The sequence below is a fragment of the Falco rusticolus genome, chromosome 5 (assembly GCF_015220075.1).
Source record: "Falco rusticolus isolate bFalRus1 chromosome 5, bFalRus1.pri, whole genome shotgun sequence".
NCBI lineage: Eukaryota > Metazoa > Chordata > Aves > Falconiformes > Falconidae > Falco > Falco rusticolus.
Window position 1 is genome coordinate 68,535,067 of NC_051191.1, and position 15,463 is coordinate 68,550,529.

The 15,463-nt window shown below is 42.2% G+C and overlaps 1 protein-coding gene across 15 annotated transcripts in view; it reads left to right on the forward strand.

Annotated features, from left to right (window-relative positions):
* The first annotated feature begins 254 nt into the window (after positions 1–254).
* Positions 255–15,463, forward strand: part of CACNA1C (calcium voltage-gated channel subunit alpha1 C) — a 441,719-nt gene continuing 426,510 nt past the window's right edge. For all 15 annotated transcript variants that reach the window (XM_037387928.1, XM_037387931.1, XM_037387930.1 and 12 more), the window contains exon 1: positions 255–949. In XM_037387928.1, coding sequence (XP_037243825.1) covers positions 901–949 — 49 coding nt within the window. In that variant the 5' untranslated portion in view covers positions 255–900. The remainder of the gene's footprint in view (positions 950–15,463) is intronic.

Consider the following 15,463-nt stretch of genomic DNA (forward strand, 5'->3'; position numbering starts at 1 on the left):
GATCGAAGCGGGGCCGGCGGACGGCGGCGCCGGCTGCCGCGGGGTGCTGGGCACGGGCGGGCGGCGAGCGCGGCTCCGTGCCGCCGTGCCGCCGTGCCGCCGTGCCGCCGTGCCGCCGTGCCACCGTGCCGCCGTGCCACCGCCCCCGGCCCGGCCCCGCCGCCGCCGCTCCCCGCGCCTGTCCCCCCACTTCTCCAGCTCGCCTCCTTGACGTCATGTCTGTAGCAAGGCTCCAGCAGGCGCAGTGAAGGCAGGCAGCGTGTTAAACTTTCAGATCAAGTCCGGCGGCTCCTAACGCCGTGCGCGGGGGGCTGCGTGCAGCCACCGCAGCTGGAACATCTGGAAGCGTTCAGTGTGTCTGTCTGTCGGCAAGAGAGCGGGGAGCGAGCGCGCTGAGGGAGGGGAGGGAGTAAGGGGCTGGGACTGTGCTCTCTTCCTCTGCAGAAACAGCTCCCTGCCAACACAACGCGCTCAGAATGGCTTTGAAGAGGAGGAGCAGCAGCATTTGAACATCTCTCTCTTTTTTTTTTCCTTCTTCCTCCTTTTCTTACTCTTGTAGTTGGTGGATTTTAAAAAGACATTTAACCCTCAGAGGTTTGTCCTGGATGCTTTTGCTTTTGCTTACCCCCCCCGCCCCCCCTCTCTCGCGTTTCCCCCCTTCCTGTTCTTTTTTATGGTTTAACAGCCAGAGGTGCTGTGCTAAATTCTTGGAAGGGGCCCGGATGTACTGAGGATGCATTGCAATTTCACTAAAGGAGGCAGTAGTGGAAAGGATCAGTTTTTGGTGTTTGATGCAATAATGGGAATCAGGTAATAATAAAAGGGGAAATTCTACAGCTCCATTCTTCCTTGAATTTTACCAAGCCGATTTTCGGAGGGATTAATCTGGACTCGTTTTAAATGGTCAATGAAAACAAGAGGATGTACATTCCCGAAGAAAACCATCAAGGTAAGCCTGAGATTCACCTCCGAGAATGTAGCAACCATTCTCTCCCCTACCCTTTGTCCGTAATCGCTCGGTTCAGTTCAGCCGCTGCCGCCTCTGCCACAGCCAGCGGCAGGCGGAGGGGCCGGGGCAGAGCAGCCTTTGACACCGGTTTCCACTCGGAGCACACGGCTCCCCTCAGCCGGGTGTGCTGCAGGGAGACCCCCCCAGCCCCTCGGGAAAAGGATGTTTCGTAGGAAGCCCCGGCCAAAGAAAAGTTGCTTTAAGTCCCCGTCGTCGCCTTCTAAGGCGGAGAGGCGCCCGGCGAAGGCGCTGCGCTGTGGCCGGGGGCTACGTGAAACCGCGGAGCAGCCCGCTCGTCCGTGTCAGAGGAAGATTAACCAGCAGCGCGGCCGGGATTAGGGGATCTTTCCCAATTAATGTCGTCCCGGTCCTCTTAACCCCATCTGGGTACGGCTGCCTAAAACACCGGGAGAGGAGCCCTTCCCTTACGCTATTCCTAATCTCTCACACGAAAGGGGAGGGGAAGGGGGAATTATCTGTTTACACACATATACGCCATACACGCGCACATACCGGGAGAATGAGGGACACCTCGTGAGGGGAGCGCCTGCATTAAAATTGAAGTTGGGTTTTACTTGGGGCAGCGATTTCTCGCCCAGCTCCTCTCAGGGTTGCCCGCATCATGGATACCAACGCGTGCTGCTGCTCCTCGGCATTACCAAATGTCCCCCCCTATTCCCTGTAGTAAAACTTTGTTTGTCCAAACTCCAGAAGCCTCCCCCCCCTCCCCCGCCCAACCCAGAACTGCCGTTCCTGAAGTTATTTTTAGCCTGTTACCTGCATGTTGTCACCCCCTCCCCTCCCAGCCCTGGCTGCACACACACGTCGGTATTGCAGAGCAGACAGAGCCATTTCCATTCCCTCCCTTCGGCAAGAGAGGAGCAGTGCTCCAGCGGGAGCGGGCTGCCTCTCCCTTGCCAGCAGAACCCCCCAGCCACGGCCAGCTTCTTCCTCACCTCCCTCCTCACCCTCGGCCTTGCCCTACAGGGCAGCCCCTCCCTCGACCCGGGCTAGCTTGGCAGCCTGCAAACGTGTCCCCACCCGCCGTGATTGCACACCTGCTCTGGGTGCGAGGGTGCTGGGGGCAGCAGCCTGGCAAGGGCCCCCAAACCCCTTGCAGAGGTGGCCGAGGGTGTAGCTGGGGTGATGCATTAGCACTGTGGCAGCCCTTAATGGTGGGGGAGCAGTGGGTTTCAGAGATAACACCACCCTCCTTCCCATTAATACAGATTAAAAAGAGAAAAAAAAAAAGCCAAACAAAAACCAAAACACCCAGCAACCCTAACCATAGCCACTCTATCAAAATGAGGTGGGAGGGGAAAGGAAGCAGCCCCTAATCCAGAGTGCTCCTTCCAAGTGGGAGCGAGTCTGCAGCACATGCATTCAGCAGTCATAACTGGGCTGGTCTTCCTGGACTAGAGCTGATAAAGTGGACGAAGAGCTCAGCCTCCATAGCAATATACCAACACTATGGCAACCTAAATCCAGCTCCCTCCTTATCAGCTGCAGTGATTATATAATTGGAGGAACAGTTTTGCATCTGTCACTTGATGCAGAGTGTCATTACTCACAGGTGAAAGCAACTTCTAAAGCAAACAGAAAATCAGCTGGGTAGAAGAAAGTTCTGTTCCCTGATAGTGCTCAGGCTGCCATTATTTACAATCTATTTTTATTTTGTGCAAACAGCACCTGAAATGTTAAATTCATCAGTAGCCAAGAAAACCTGGTGGCAAGGAGATGGGAACAAACCAATCACAATGTGGAATGGAGTAATTAAAGCAACCACAGATTCCCAGTTGCAAGGTAGAGATAAGAAAGAGGAATAGATTGTAAAGCTAGGTCTGTGATCCTAGTTTGCTCCTTGGCTATAAGAGGGGGGGGTTGATTTAGGTAAGTCCTTACTCTTGCATTATTTTCATTTGCTGGTAGCAAGGTGAATGTTCCAGGTACAACCGATGCAAGACAAATTTGTATCTGTTCTTCAAATGTGACTGACACAGATAGGCCTTGGCTGGTAGTTGCTTTCTGCACGTATTTGTTCTCAGTTAGCCCCTTACCAGTCCACCTGAATAGCCTTATGCTCAGGAGAACTGGTGTAACAGTGGCTTAGCTAAATGAAGTGTGCTAGAAGCCATTAGATTGCAAGGACTGTGGGGAAGAGGAATTGTATTTGAAAGTGCTTTGTTGACTTCTTCACTCCTAGTTTGGGTAGGCTTGTGATATACTTGCTTTACACTTTTGACTATGACTTGGTAGAACTAAAAACCTTTCATCCTGAAATAAGAATTTCCTCATTTTTTTGGATGTTGAAATAGAAGTCTACTGTGTCTTCATTGCAGTCTTCTATCGCACAAAGATGCAGGAGCGATAGTATTATTTGTTGATGCCGAGATGCTTTTCAGTGTTTATTTCTGCTACACAATGGAATGTATTTTTATAACAATTAATTATTCATTATTACCATAGAACATGTGTTTATCCAGATATTTTTAAAAAGCCACCCGACAAGCACCAGAAAAAGCTTTCAAAACTCACTACATCCCATTTAATGCACATGTGGGATGGGGTGGAATCCTAGATGGGCATCATTAATGCGCTCCCTCATAATACTTTGAGAACTTGCTCTCGCAATGGAAAATCGGTTTGCAAACCCACGCTCCGCAGCCCTCTCACGGGAGGCACCGGGATGAGTCACCCCGGCCTCTGGCGCTGCGAGTTCCCAGCTGCGCCTCGTTCGCACACCTCGTTACGCCGGCGCCCGGCGGGATGTCTCCCGGTGCGATGCGGTGACCAGCCCGGAAATGCAACAAACCCGCCGTTCGGCCGCGGCGGGCAGTTCCGGGGGGGGCGGGCGGGGGTCCCGGCGCCCCTCTCCCGGGAGGTGGCGCTGCAGGGCCGCGGGCCGGGCGGCGGGGCGGGCGGGGGCGCTGCCGGGAGCGCTGCCGGGGCCGCCCGCGCCGCCGGGAGGGAGGGAAGGCCAGATGTAGCACGGACAGGTGCGTACCTATCCCGGGATACGGTTCGTTGGGCGTGAGGAGCCCCCGATAGGTCGCCTGTTCCATGTAGTGCCGATTCTCTGGGTGGAAAGGCGTTTCTGATACCGTGCCTGAGCCACCCTTCCTGCAATTCCAGATAATGACTTTGGGCTTTGTCCTTACCGTGTATTTTGAACAGACTTCTACCTGCTGCTCGTAGAAAAGGACTCCCTTGGGTATTTGTCAGCCGTAATTAGGTCTTCTTGCAACCTCCTTTCCTAACCTGCACGCACTCTGTTCTTGAAATCTTTCCCTGTAAGAGAGTCTTTTCATAGTCCTTTTATCTTCTGCAGCTGTTAAATTAGGAACTAATTAGTATATCCGTTATTTCTCGGAAGCCTACTGACAGCGAGAGGGTCAAGGCACAGGCACAGTCCCTAATGTGTTTTCTGACCTGAAGCAAGGGTCGAGCCCACAAATATTCCCCTTAACTTTGCAGGTATTGATACAGAGATGGTTGTGTACACTTTACAGCTGATTTCAGTTGAAGGGTTGAAATTAGTCCCATGCTGTGCTACAAGACAAAACCATTGGCGATATAGACTAGAATTTGTTGGATGTTTGCTTTAATTTTCTGCTCTATTTTCAGAATGCCGGTTTTATTTCCTGTAATATTTTTAGGGGCATGCTTTTACGTGTAGGAGAAACCATGCTCTTTCCATGGTGACAAAGTGATCAGATTAGCAAACCAAGCCTTAGGTTTTAAGTATTTGTTTTTGTGCTCTCGTTTTGCTGTAAACGTTTGTCAGAATAGGCATTAGTTTTGGGCATAAATAATGCAACAGCTTATCTTCAGGATTTTCAAGGGAAAAAAAATCTGAATCAGTTTTAAAATGCAGCACTAAAATGCCAACCCTGATGGATTTAACAATAAAAGCTTGTGTTTATAAAGTATGATGTTCTACTTCAAAGTACTTGGAATGTTCAGTAAGTGTAAAGCATTTAATTCAATATAATATGAAATAGCAGTGTAATGTAAAAATATTTAATGTAATGTTAAATAACAGTACTTAAACATTCTGCATAATACAGTGCACTGCACGCACTTGTGAAAGTTGCCAGTAGTCTTCAGAAAAGTATTTAAGTACTTTCGACTATTTCCTGGCCTTAAAAGGAGTATTTAAGTGTCTTGCTAAAGGCATGGAATTTAAGGCATATACTTTTGAAAGGTTTTCTTTGAAATTGTCTCCAGTCATAGAGACCAGTTTGGGTTAGGTCATCAGTGTTCCTATTGACTGATTCTTCCTGAAGTTTGTGAGCTTCTGCCATCACAAGCACTTACTTGTGAAGACCTAGCTACTGCTTGCTCTGCAACGAAAACACCTTTATGAATCTCTCTCGGTTGCATCTCTGCTCCACAACTGAATATATTTTTTGGGTAACGTTTGTGCAGTTCACTGCAGCAGATGTGACACACCCTTGCCATGTGGAATCAATGTAGCCTACCGAGATACTTATTTTTAATTATTTGTCCTCACCTTTCTGTTTTGTTTCTTCAAAACACTTTAGAAAGCGTGTCATATAACTGCAATATAATAACTATGTATGCTTAGGTTTGGCTGGCTTGCTTTCACTTTTGTGGAAAATGAGTCTACATCTGTGCTTCAGATAGGATTCACCTGAATGGCAATCACTCTTAAATTTAGGTTTCGTGGGAGTATGAATTGTCATAATGGCCATTTGACTTGTTAGGAACTGTCTTGTTTAACCCTTTCTGGGAATTAATTCAAGGGAACAGACTTACTGAAGTTCAGGAACAGCAAATACAAGATCTTCTGAGCAAATGTGTTCTCTAAATTTATTGTCTATCAACCAACATAACAGATGTGACTGCAGTAAAAGTCCCTCTTAAATTATTGAAAACAACAAATCAGATCAGCACTGAAGAAAGCTTTTATCAGTGGCAGATATATGCTTTACAAAACATAATGTTATTAAATGGTTCAATTGTGTTTTTTTTTTAATTTAAGACTGTAGACAAACCCGATATATTTGAGTCAATCATTTATCTGAAACACTGTTTTTTATTTTGATAGTGGGGATGAGATGAATTTTAGAGAAAGTATATAAATCAAAATGTTTATTATTGGATTTTAGCATAATCAATTTCAAGAAAAGAAGACAGTATTAACCATTCAGGCATATTGGTTACAACTGAATACTTTTCCTTTTAATGTAGTTCATCTATTAACTAACACAAAAGTGACTTTTTTTTCCCCTTGTAATCTTACCAATGGAAGTTTTTTTTTAAAAATAATGAGTATTTTTACTTTACTGGAGTAAAGGCATTGGGTGTTTAAGCTCCTCCTTCCCTTTTCTCTTATGGAAGAGGAAGTCACAGTCAGTCTTCTGTGCAGAGAAGATGGTGATGAGCTTAAGGTGCTTCTGCCAAAGAGTAGGTATAGTTTTAGGTGGCAGAGTGCTCCTGTTGGGAGCTCTGAAATGCAGAGATGAAGTTATATGATCACAAGGGCACCTGTTGCTATTGCAAAGTTGTTGTGGAATAAGTAAGGGTGTAGTCAATAGTATATATAAATCTTTGTCTGAAAGAGTCCTCAAAAGAGTTTCTGTCAGTTTCTATGAATGGGACACAATGATGAGAGTGATATAAACTTCATTAAGGGTCTGAGAGAGATTCAGGATAGCTCTCTTTCCACTGGAATAGTCACTGTACTGTGTGTATAGATTTCTAGAACAAAAGGCCTTGCTAGATTTCTTCCAGAAACCTAAATATAACTTCAGAGGTTGTATGGTTTGGATCGTTGAATTTGACAGTCCATGGTGGGGTGGGGAAAAAACAAGGAGAAAAGATTAACATATGTGTCATAGAAAGTGACAGAAGATCTGATGGGATCACAGTTTGTCTTTATTTTGTCATATTTGCAGTTGTCAAGATACCAAGGTTGAATTATTATGATCTACAGTTGAAAGGTCATTAGCACGCTTCATCTTCAAGAGAAGCTTAGATTGAGGGGAACCCACTGATGATGGTTTTGAAGGTGGTCTGCTCTGTATGTCACCTTCCCAGGCATGTTTCCCAGAAAGGATAGTTCTAGGAGACACTGCTCTCAATAGTAAGTGGTTCACTGCAAAGAATTGCAATTCTAAGGAGCAGGGATTGGATGGAAGAGACCTGCAGAGGCTAGGTAGTTCAATGCCCTGCTCTCAAAACAGGTCTAATTAGATGAAGTTGCTCAGGGCCATGTCCATTGAAGATCCAAATCTTAAATGTCTCTGAGGACAGAGCTTCCATGAACTCACTGGGCAGCCTGTTGTGGTATTTAGCTACCGTCACATTAAAAAGCAAACACAAAAATCAACATTTTTTTTCCTAATATTTACTCTATATATTTATATGTGTATATTTTAAGATGGAGAGTTAAATGACATATACCAGCCAATAGATAAACTGCTACCATGTTTCTGTGTTTAATCAGACATAGTAGCTAGCCATTTGTGGAACCCGTGAGATTAAGTACTTGAGGGACTTCTGCCTCCACGCATCACATGAGTTTCAGAGTAGTTCGCTTGGTTTTTAGAAATCTTGTCAAAGTTTATAGGTGAGATGAGATCTGCCTGGAGTCTCAATTGCTCCGATAGACATGCTGTGTTTGTAAGTGGGTTGTTTTCCTGCACTGTACTAGAATAGCTTTCATGCAGAATTGTGGCTACAGAGACTGGCACATGTAATGATGAGGTAGAAGAAATCTATGAGTCGTTCACATTAATGCTCTAATACAGGGGTCCTCAAATTTTTTAACCAGGGGGCCGGCACATGGATGAAATGGCAGGCAGTCATCTGTGGCTGCTTGGTTTCCCCCCGCCAACCCCTGGTGGGGGTTGGGGGTGGGGTGGGGTGGTGTCTGTAAATACCGGGAGCTGGATTGAGGACCCTGAGGGGCTGTAGTTTGAGGACCCCTGCTCTAATACATGTTAATACAGCAGGTCAATAGATGAATCCTGCTATAATCTACAAACGTTTAGCTGAATTTAATTACTTACTGTTGGGATATATATACCCACACATAAAATCGCCACGGGAGTGATGGCTATAGGTCTTGAATCCAAACAAGATTAGGGTCCTAACTTTGGTTTACATCCCTTTTTCCCTATGGACTAAATAAAATTGCGATAACTGTTAATGGATGTTCTCTGGGGTATTAGAAGCTTATATAGGAACTCTAAGACTATGTATTTACAGAGGAGTTCTGTACTTTTCCTTTTTCTCTGTGTGTGGTATTTTTAGTCCCAGATATTAAATTCTAAATCACAGTGGCTGTTTCAGCAGGCAAAACATTCATAATCCATGAAAAGAGACCAGCAAGTTGAATCTCCTTCAACAGCTGGGAGGAGTTACCAGAGTACCAGTTAAAGCCTTGTCTGTCTGTCTGTGTGTGGTGGAGGGGGCAGGTGGGTGGTATTTAACCTGGCACCTGTAAGGAAATAAAATAAATCCACAAGATTCATCAGTCTCCACAGCTGGACACCAACAAACTTAGCACAGTTAAGAGACAGGAAAAATTCGTTGCTTTGATAAAACCCGGAAGATTAGAATAAAGTAATTCTTAAGGGTGACTGGAGATTTAGCAGTTTACAAACCAGACCTAGAAATGACCAAAAATTCTGACTAACCCCATGGGAACATTCTTTGCATCTTGTACATAAATCTTAAGAGTTAATTGTTTCAAGGAAGATATTGTTTGAGATCCATCAAACCTTAAAGGATGCTTTATCATATGTTTAAAATACACTTCTCTAAAAGGTATTGTTATTTATCTTAAATTTTTCAGGTTTTCTGCCCATGATGTGGATGGTTGCCTTTGGGTATTTTGGAAAAAACAATTAAATATGACTGAACATGACATTATAATTACAAAGTAAATATGCTCTAATTGAGTAATTAACTCAACATTTCTTCCTAAAGGCATTGTAGGAACGAATGCTGTTACTGAGCAGATTTCAGATTCTTTATTCCAAAGGAGAAAAAAAGACTTCCATTCTTCAGTATGGCTGGTTAGTTGTAAGACTTCCTAAGATTTCTCAGTTTTTGAAATTTAATAGGTATGTTTTTTTTTATACATCAGATGTTCCTCTAATGCTTCTTGTCACATGAAATAATCTTTTAAATATACAAAAAGAGTACCTGAGTCTCTTTGCTTGCAAGTCTGCCCAACTCTGTCAGGTACCAGCTATATTCTGCTTCATGCATTATTGACCAAAATAATAATTCTGAAATTGAAACTTGTATGATATAACAGTAGTAGAGTTCATGAATTTGATACTGAAACGCTACAGTGGACGTGTGAGAAGCAATGGAATCCAGGTGAATTCAGGAATTAAAATTGATGTTCGCTGAAGATAGAGGGAAAATTAATTACTGTACTTAAATACACTGTATAGTGTACGTATGTTGAACTTATGTTTAAATCTGATACAGATTGACAAATATTGGGAGGCTGAAAGGTAAGACTGATACACAATGCCACATTTCACTGTGTTTTCTATCCTGTAGCTTTCAAGTGGTTCACAAAATAATGTTTTCCATGCAGACCCTTTATGTAAATATTAGAAATCTGGATTTAGCTAAGTATGGGGGAGTCTATTTGCTAATTTTGCCGTCAATATGTTACATTCATCCCAAGGAAATCAAAGTCATAAGCTCAAGTGCCATCAAGAAAACTGAGGAAATCCAAAGTGTCCATTACTTTCTTGAGTTGTAAACAAATAGACTTATGTAGGGAGGAAAGCTTCACCTATGTGCTGAAATTCTCATATGATACTTAAAATGCCTGTTATTACTGTTCTATAAATTTTATAGATGTGCAGAGTGTTTTCAGGTGTAATTTAAAATTGATTTGGTGTCTTTAGAGAGAAAAAAAATGCATTTATAGAGTGACAGTTGAAAGTGATCAGGCTTAATTGTGGTTTGAATGGAACTTTCCTGTGACTGTATTCAGGAGCAACAGGTAGGAGTAAATTAAATAAACTTTTTACATCGCTTTCACCTAAAAAAAAATTTAAGTGAAAAACCTGAGGCTTGCAGACATCAGTTAGGTTTGGTGCAGGCAATGTCAAAATTGAATGGCTTGAATAATACAACTCTAATACCTTTTGTCTGTCAGGTTCTCTCTGACTTTGGCTCAACTGCACAAATCCTGTGCGTGGGAAATGTTTGTTAACAGGTGTTTGGGATGTGGTAGTCCTCTATATAGCAGTACACTATCTGCTCTGCTCTGAAACACATTTCTCTAACAAACAACTCTCTTCAAAGGAAACTGTAATGAAGCTTATTGCTTAAATCAGAAGTGGGGGAATCCCAAATTCCTGGCAAGTTCATGAGGGACTATGCTGAAGCCTAATTTCTTAATTTGTTTTTTGGATGTACATTATGACCAAAAGAGTTACAGTTTAATTTTGGGTTTGGAAGCAAATGCAATGGAATAATGGTGACAAATAAATAGAGTATCTCTTGTCAATTTGACCGTTATAGCAGAAGTCAGAAATAAAAGCAGAGTGTGAAAAATTAAGATGAACGTGGCTTGAAGGCTTTTATCTGCTTTAAGGCAAAGGGTGTCAAGAAAGATCATAAGAGATGAAAACTTGTGTCTTAATTAGCATGCAGTGATAAAAGCTGTTATGCATGCCAGGAAGTCAGTCAAAAAATAACTAGAGGTACTTGCTATTGACTGTTCCTAAAAACAAGTAAAGTGTTTTAAAATAAAACAAATTAAAAAAAAGTCAGATATCAAGCTTCAGAAAATTTGAGCATGGAGCTCTACAGGTGCTTGGCTGAATCTCCAGGCAAGTATCTTAGCACATGGTCAAACCTGAAGCGCTTTAAAAAGGATCAAATATTAAAATATGAATAATTCAACAAAACATTGCAAAAAATTTCAATGCTGATAGTGCAACTTCTGTTACTGCCTATAAAATATTATGCTTGGACATCTTAAGTGCTTTTAGTTTGCAATGTGAGTTACACAACTTAAAGAGTATCTCTGTCAATAGATATGTAATTGACTAGAACATACATCCTGCTGTCTTAATGCAAAGTTTGTATTGAATTAAGTTTTTTTCAAATTTTACAGTACATATGGGTCAGAAGTTTTCTATATATTTTTCTAGTATGTGGCATTCTTGTTGAGAACTTTACTGTTACCTTGCTTTGCCCTGATTTTGCTGTTATTTCACCAGAACACCTTTTACTTCTATTTTGGGGTATGCATTTCTTCTGTTGTGCTTTAAGGTGGTTTCTCATGGAGAACATTAGTGTGTAGAATACAGAGCTAGGTTTGACTGGATGTTGCTAAGGATTTTGGCATGCATGCTGTAGGGCCAGAGGATGCATTATTTACAAGAAATACGGATGGGAAAACCCTTTGTGGAGTCAATTCTACAAATATCAGAGGGTGGGAAATTTATTCTTATAGCACATATCAGTAGTGTGTTGATATTTCAAAAGGAATGTGATGTAAGCTCATCCAGATGGCTTAATACATTGGTGAATTTTGTTACTTGTCTCCCTGCGTCAGTGTTGAAATACTATTTTAAAATACTATTTCAAGACAGAATTACTGTAGAAGATGGAAAGCCCTACTTGTCATCTTAGGATTTAAACCTTTAGTTCATGTAGCTAGTTTTTTTTAATAACAGCAATAGAAAATATATAAACCTGATTCTGCAGCTACTAAACACTGAACAGAGAGATTTGACAGACTGCCAGGTGCTATTTGGGAGATTAATGTGAAGACTAGAGTATGGACATTTAGAGGATCAGACTGTATTTTAATTTATTTCTGTGTTAGGATGTGGACTTCCAGAAAGTCTGTCATACCTCCACAAAGGCTATATTTCCTTCCTTCTTGAAGGCTGGCAAAGAAGTGTTTTCTCTGAAGTTATCTACCTACATTCTTATATATTTACATGGTCACGATCCCTGTAGTATGAACATTTCCCAGTGTTAAGAAGTCTATTGCTCTTCCCAACATGCCAGGTCAACAGGCTTGGAAAATTAATTTTCCTCATTAACTATTCTGTTTGTGCATATGTGAAGATATGACTCTGGGAGGTACAGGCAAAGAAATTAATTTGGCATTTCATTTTAATAAGATGTGTGTTATGAAATGGTGTGTAGTTACTGAAGTCATCAAGCCTGTAACAGACACAGACATGGCAATACTGGGATGCTCAATCCACCTGGGTGCAAGCCTGGGAAAGCAGCACCTGCCCTGGTGGTTCTGACTGCACAAGCAGATTTGAATCTTGTGATATAGTCAGAACAACAGGTTGGTTTGTTGTACTGGTCCAGCTGTGGTGCTCAAGTGCAGGGCTCCTGATGGGTACCCCCATACAACTATTTTCTCATGATCTGCATTATCCCCTTTCAGTTCTAATGACTCTCCTTTTCTCTGACTTTGTGCTTCCCTTCTCTCTCCCTGTCTTCTCCAGAATAAACAACTCAATCCTAGTTAGGTTTATTTTTTTTCCCCACTAGTCTCAGCTTTTCTACATCTATACCTAAATTTGGTGGTTTTGATACTGGTACTCAGTAATCCTGGCCTTATTTGGAATCACTGTCACAGCTACCTGGGCACTGTTGGCCTTGCAATACTCCCCAACAGGACTCCAGTACTTCCCTTCAACTAACTGTGAAGTTTGGTCATCTCGGACTCAACTGTCTCTTAATTGTGTGTGAAATCTGGCCATTCCTCACAAAGCTACCTGTAACTCCCATCAGCTTCTCACTCTGTTGTCATGTCTGGTAACTTCTCATGTCATATCCAGTAGTTTTCCATGCCCTGTTCGTTACCCAGGCCAGGACTGAGTCATCTGCCTGCAGCTAATACCTAATGCCATGTATTCCGAGTAGTCTTAACTTGGACAAGTGGGTGCTGTACCTTAATAAGCAAAGAGGATTCTCTTCTTTGTACTTAACAATATTTCCCTGGTGATCAGCAGTTTTACACCTAGGAGATGTAATGGTCATGGAAGGAGATCAGTATCTTAGGTTACCTGAAACAAATGATCAGGCAGATTTGGTTAAAGATCTACAGGTTTATGAGGAGTCAGTGCAGGATCTTGGTATGAATTCTGAGCAAATACTTCATCATCAAGGGGGGTGTGTGGGGTTTCACTCTTGGATCTAAGTTGCAGAGATAAAGTATGCTGCTCTTGAATGTAGATGTTCCCATGATGAAATGTGAATCTGATGGAAAAGGGGACTGCCGTCTGGCCTCTGGGGACTGCACATGGTAGCATGTGGTGTGCGTACAGTGTACTTGGTGCTAATAGATAAGAGCAATTATGTGTCTTTCTTCCTCCCAACTCATACTTATCAGTAGGCACCACCAGGGCTTCAATAGCAACCTAGGTATGCAGATATTGCTGATTGTATCTGCCCACTTTCCAGTATGTGTACCATGAGGCGTATTTATTTTTTGCTTTCAAATAGTTGGAAAAAATTTATCTGTGCTCTGGAACCATTAGAATGTCTCAGAGATGTCTGCAGTTGCACTGTGCCTACACAGTTGTGTGTCTGTATGTATGAATCTCTAGGCAGAAGTATAATTTGTTTAGTGGACCAGAATGAGTAAGTGACTGTGATTGGAAGGATCTAGCTGTGTTCTGAAAGATTTGGAAAGGAATAAAATAGTATGAAATAAGAGAGAAATGGTTTATGTTTCCAGATTGTCATTCTTCATATAGTAAAACTAATAATTTCATTTTACCTCACTGTAGGTGTTTAAATTGTCTAGTTGGAGCTAATCATGTAGAGTTCCTGTGTAGTCAGTGGAGAGGAAGGCAGCCATGGCCACAGAACATCATAGATACCTAAAATAGGTGGAGTGGACTGCTGCTGTTTTTTTTTTTTTTTTGAGGTACTTAACTCTGTCTTGAACATATAGATAAAGCTTTGATGACTAAGTTAGGCTAAATGTCAGATTTTTAGAATGCTAGAACTGGTGACGTTAATTCCACCTTCTGCATCTGTGTTGATTTCTAAGTCAGCAACAAAAGTGCCGTGTGAAGAAAGGAGTTATGTGCCTTTAACAGGTTTTAGGAAGTTACCTGTCTTTTAGGTGACCGGTGTGAATGCAAATATTTGAAATGTATACTTCCTGCCTGAATACATGCCATTAAATAAAAGAGATTGTTAAAGAAAAGCATGGCGAGAAAAACAATAACTCAGGAAAAATCCCTGTTGGAAATTGAGGGAAGCTGCTTCTTGAGGAATATCCCTGGCTCCATCTGGAGTGAGAACAATTAATTTTTCCCAAGACCATGTTTAGGAGTGTAGAATATTGTGAATGTAAAATAGGTAGCGTCAGGAAGGAGATGGGGCTTTCCAGGCAGTGTCAGAGAAGGATGGCAAGCATGCCAGAAGACTGTGTCAGAGAAAACCATGCTTTAATCAGTTCAGTCTGGTTCTCCTAGCTAGCAAATGTGGTTAGCCGGACTGGCTGGAATATACAAAATTTGCAAGGAAAGATTAATAGTTAGGTAATAGCAATGTAGAGAGAGTTCTTTACACTAATGCTTTGGTTTGTGTGTGGTGTTCACCCAAAATTTTGAAAGTGCCATTTTGGAATCATTGCAAACTTAGTCACAAGGTCCCAAACAGAAGATAAATTAAGGTGCAAAATTCATTTTGGCCTTGTTAACTTGGCAACTTTGTTCAGTTTTGGATGTGTTCTGCCTGTCAGAGCCTCAGTACCAGACAAAGTGTGCTGGGTCAGTGCCTTCAGCAAGAAGGATGCAGCCAGAGGAGGAATAGAAGGATATTTCATTCCAGTGACATCAGGAGAAAAGGTTAACACATCAGCAGGGCAAGTTTTTATTGTTGTAAATAAAGGGTGGCCAACACACTTTCTTTGTATCTTTATAATACTGTATTATCTCAAAGAACATGTATCTTCTCAAAATTTCTTCCTCTAGCTGCCACAGGCAGGGATATGAAGCCTTTATGTATCATCCTATTATCTCTTCAGAGCCTCTTTTTCCAGAATTTATAGCCTTGACTCTATCAGGCTTCCCTTTGCATAAGCTATATAGTGGCTGAACACCTGCAGTGCCCTGGAGGAAAGGCTGTGCTGCAGCAGCTATGGTATGTGAAGCAACTATTATAGTTTCCTGAAGAGCATCAACAAGAAATTCTGCTTACAGAAATTGTCATCTGCAATGAGGTAGACCAGTTCAAAGTGATACTTGCCCTTCTTATGAGGTTCTGGTAAAATAATTGAATTTTTTGAACTCAAATTTGAAAACTGAATTTTGAAAATAGGAAGAGATATTTTTTATGAAATAACAATTTTGAAAATATAGTATTTCCCGTCAGTGGCTTCTAGTTTAAACTTTCTATAGAAATAGCAAACATGCTATGCCTCTGTGGAAACCTATTCTGTAATTTTGCATAGAGTTG